This window comes from Cenococcum geophilum (genome assembly GCF_001692895.1).
Source record: "Cenococcum geophilum 1.58 unplaced genomic scaffold K441scaffold_5, whole genome shotgun sequence".
NCBI classification, from domain to species: Eukaryota; Fungi; Ascomycota; class Dothideomycetes; order Gloniales; family Gloniaceae; genus Cenococcum; species Cenococcum geophilum.
In genome coordinates, this window is record NW_027137563.1 from 1,776,465 (window position 1) to 1,780,233 (window position 3,769).

The 3,769-nt window shown below is 58.8% G+C and overlaps 1 protein-coding gene across 1 annotated transcript; it reads left to right on the forward strand.

Moving 5' to 3' along the window:
- Positions 1–2,361: 2,361 nt before the first annotated feature.
- Positions 2,362–3,740, forward strand: K441DRAFT_540295 (uncharacterized protein; the record flags this gene model as incomplete). Its single annotated transcript, XM_067642591.1, has 2 exons — positions 2,362–3,029; positions 3,089–3,740. 2 exons carry the CDS (start codon positions 2,362–2,364, stop codon positions 3,738–3,740), a joined length of 1,320 nt encoding a protein of 439 aa, XP_067508497.1.
- Between the last annotated feature and the right edge of the window lie 29 nt (positions 3,741–3,769).

The window sequence follows — 3,769 nt, forward strand, 5'->3', positions numbered from 1 at the left end:
CGGACGCTTCGGGATGCGCACGACAGGGTGTGGCCAACGTCTCGGCTGAAAAGGGAATATGCCACCGCTAAGAGTTGCCAGCGAGCACGATTAAGCTTCTGTGAATCTGGCCGCTCCGCCACGGCCGAGAAAAGCAATCTAAGGCAGGCGGGAGCTCGTTGCCAATCCTCTTGCCTCCCGAGACAGCATCCATGCATTGCACATCTGGGAGAAAGATATCCCATGTGCCCCGTGTATCCCATGACTGCTGAAAGCCTCCTCTCACTCGCCCGGAGCATGTGCCGCCCCCGGAAACAGCATACATCGGCGGCGGTGATATGTCGCATTCGCCAACTTCCACACCTGCTGTCTCTGACAACTTAAAATTCGAGCATTGCGAGGACTGTGCGAACCTGGTCAGCCACAGCAAAGCATTCGCCTTCCTGGCCGTCAACTGGCCGCCGCACGCTATGCAATTAGACGATCGCCTGGAGCTGCGCAGCCGATTGGAGGCGAGATATGCGAGGAACGAGGTGTTTCACACCCACCGACTTTGCCGATGCCTTCGATTGCTCTTCGATGCCTACCATGCCGTCCTCTGCCCAGGCTGGGATGCATGAGATACCGGACCCCAGGATTCAGGCAGCTTGCCGTCAGACGTCCGAGATGGAGCTATCTCTCTCCGCTGCATGACGGCCGTTGTCTGCAGGGCCCAAAAACCTGGGACACGGTGACCGAGGCAGAGTGCGTTGTAGGAAGAAGGATTTGCTGGTGGGCTGGCCATGGTCGCACAGACGGGACGTTGACGAGAGGCCGCTGACATGGGCATGGCATGGAAGTTGGAGCGGATCCGAGGCCGCACGGCCTTTAAGCATCGGCAGAGGACATGAGCCCTGCGAGCTTGATGCTCAAGAAGCCCTGCGATCGCCTTTAGCCGCGGTCGGCGGTCTCATCCAACGGCGTTGATTCGCGCATGGCTGGCGGTTGAGCCGTTGACAGATCGCTGATTCCTGGTTCTTGATGCAGCCACGGCCGGCGCAGAATACCCCCCGGCCTTGGTCCAGCCCCTCAGCCATTCGTGTCCTTGGTGCTAAGCCAGGCCGTTTGGGAACTGCTGCCGCTTCGAGCATATGATGCCCGAGGGCGAGCTTGTCGACCTGTCCTGCTATACCACCGCTTTGCCCATCCCCCTCCCCCACCACTGCTTTTCCCTCCTCCATACCCGGCGCGCTGGCCAACGCCTCCGTCCCCTCCCCCCTTCCGCCCGCCAGCACGGAAAACCAGGCGGCTGGCTGGCTGGCTGGCTGGTAGGGACGCCTCGATGCTACCTCAGTGCTGTGCCCATGTACGGAGTTACATGCTAATCTATGCGATAATTGCTCACAAATTGGCTGCGGTCGGGACACATTGTGATACGCCTCTAGGGTGCTGCAGCACCGACTGATTTGAAACACTCGCTTTACCCGTCCCCTTCGCGGTTTTGCGAAACCTGGGGACAGCCCTTTGTTTGCGTTTATCCGGTAGCAACCTTATTTGGTCAGTGTATTTGGGGCGTGCGAGACGAAAATGCGTCGCTGCGCCTGCACCACCACCGGCTGCTAGGCCTTGTTGCAAGCTGCCATCGCCAGCAGAGGCGCCCTCTCGACGGCCATTCGTGCAATTCGTGCCATTGTTTGCTCCGCTAGGCGCGCCCGCCCTTAGCAGCCCTTACAAGCGGGCAGCTGGTGGGCAGTGCGTTGCAGGATAAAGCCTGGCATAATCCTGACCAAGCCCAGCGATTAACGTTTTAACGACTCTCACGCCTCAGTCCTTCCACGGCCCTGTCCCGGCGCCCATATCAACCAAGTCCCACTCCTGGGTCTCTGGGGATTACACCCCGCCAAGCACCCGGGTCCTCGCTGCTCCAATTGAGTGAGGCTATCTAGTGGGAGGCCCGCCTGGTTGCCTCCTCCAGCGTTGCCGTCGCAGATGTCTGGCGTGAGGTTTTGTCAAGCGTGCAATCCCTCCCCGGAAGCATTCGTCTGAGCCCGGAAAGCCGACGTAACTAAAAGAGGCCCGGGGCGGGGCGATCTCGCTGTTGACGATCCAGAGTGCCAGATACATACATGGTTGCTACAAGGGGCCACTCTTACCTATAAACCTCCAGACCGCCACACTCGCGGCAGTGTTCCAGTGTTCTAATATCCGCCATTTGTCAAACCGCCGCACTCCCTGGGTCTGCTCGGCCTCCCATCTTGAGCCTCTAAACTGGTCACCAGGCGGAGCTCCAAATGCGGCTTCGTGCATCGTGTCCTGCCGCGGACAAATAATAACACACGCATGTCCCGACAACAACCTCCACCGCCGCTACATCCGCCAAATTCCGTTGTCTCTACTCCAACAATGATCGAAACTCAAAAGCCTCCTACTTTTCCTCCTCCCTCATTCCTTGGTCATCCGTATCGTCGCCTGCCTCAACCGGTTCAGCTCCCACCGCTGACTATCCCGCCCAACTCTGCACGACCCGAGTATCAGTTCCGTTCGCCCATCACCCAGCCCCTACCTTCAATCCAGCCAGGTCCTCCATCACGGCCTCAACCACGATCACACGCGGGACCTGCTGCACCTGTGGAAAAATTGCTTCACCCCAACCAGTACACCCCGCCAAGGTCGGACCCGCCATACTCACCGCAGCAGTATGGACCATCTATTTCCCCGCGCTCGGGGGTGGAGGGAAGAACAGCTCCAAGACGTCTAGCCGAGCCGCGATATTCCTTTGATGACTTACGGCCTAGTCATTCGGAGCAGCAGCCGTATGCATCCCTTGCGTCCCCCATCGAGCCCTCACAGAAGTCGTCGTATGCCCCACTTCCCTCACCGAGTTACACGCCAAGCTACGCATCCAGCAACACTCCATTCCGGGGGTCCGTGGGATCGCATCGAGGGTCCGCTGGTTCTTCTTTGGGCCCACTAGCGTATTCCGAGTCTGCAACTTCAGGCCCTCGGCAAGCACCGCCCAGTGCGGTGCATTTGCCCGGTTCAGTCCAGCAGCCCGTGTTGAATGAGAAATTGTGAGTATTGCTTTTGTCTTGGGTGATTGCTAGAGAGGCTGCTGACTCGGCGATGAAAGACAACTCAACTACGAGCTCCGTATGCGGCAGCAGCCTATCGCTGCTCGGGCTTGCGGGTTCGGTGAACGGGATCGCAGGGTCATAGATCCTCCACCGATCATCCAGCTCCTGGTGACAGACCCGAAAACCGGAGTCGCCGACACCGAGGAGCTACGTTACTCACTCAATGTTGTTCACTGTACTCTGTGGAACGCAGACGGAACAAATGAAGAGACGGCGCTGGTCCAACCGGACCGGCGGACCACGCGTAGGCTGATGGGCCAGCTGGTAGCGTCGCCGTCCGTTGCAAAGGACGAGCATGACGTGGAGGGTTGCTTCTTCTGCTTCCCGGATCTCTCGTGCCGGACGCACGGGAAGTATCGGTTACGGTTCGTGCTGATGCGAATTGACCCGATGAACCTGCATGTGGGCGGATTCTCACCCATCCTGGCAGAGGTGTTCAGCGAGTCTTTCACCGTGTATACGGCAAAAGACTTCCCCGGCATGCGGCCGAGCAGCGCTCTGACTCGAGCGCTCAAGCTGCAAGGATGTAATATACAAGTCAAGAAGGGAAATGAAAAAGTGCTGGCGCGCAAGCGGATGACTACGAGCGTGGAGGACGACGACGATGAGGGGGACCCGAACAAAGGAAAACGACGGCGTAGGGAGTAACGGGCGGGTTTTCTGTGGCATGCGTGTAA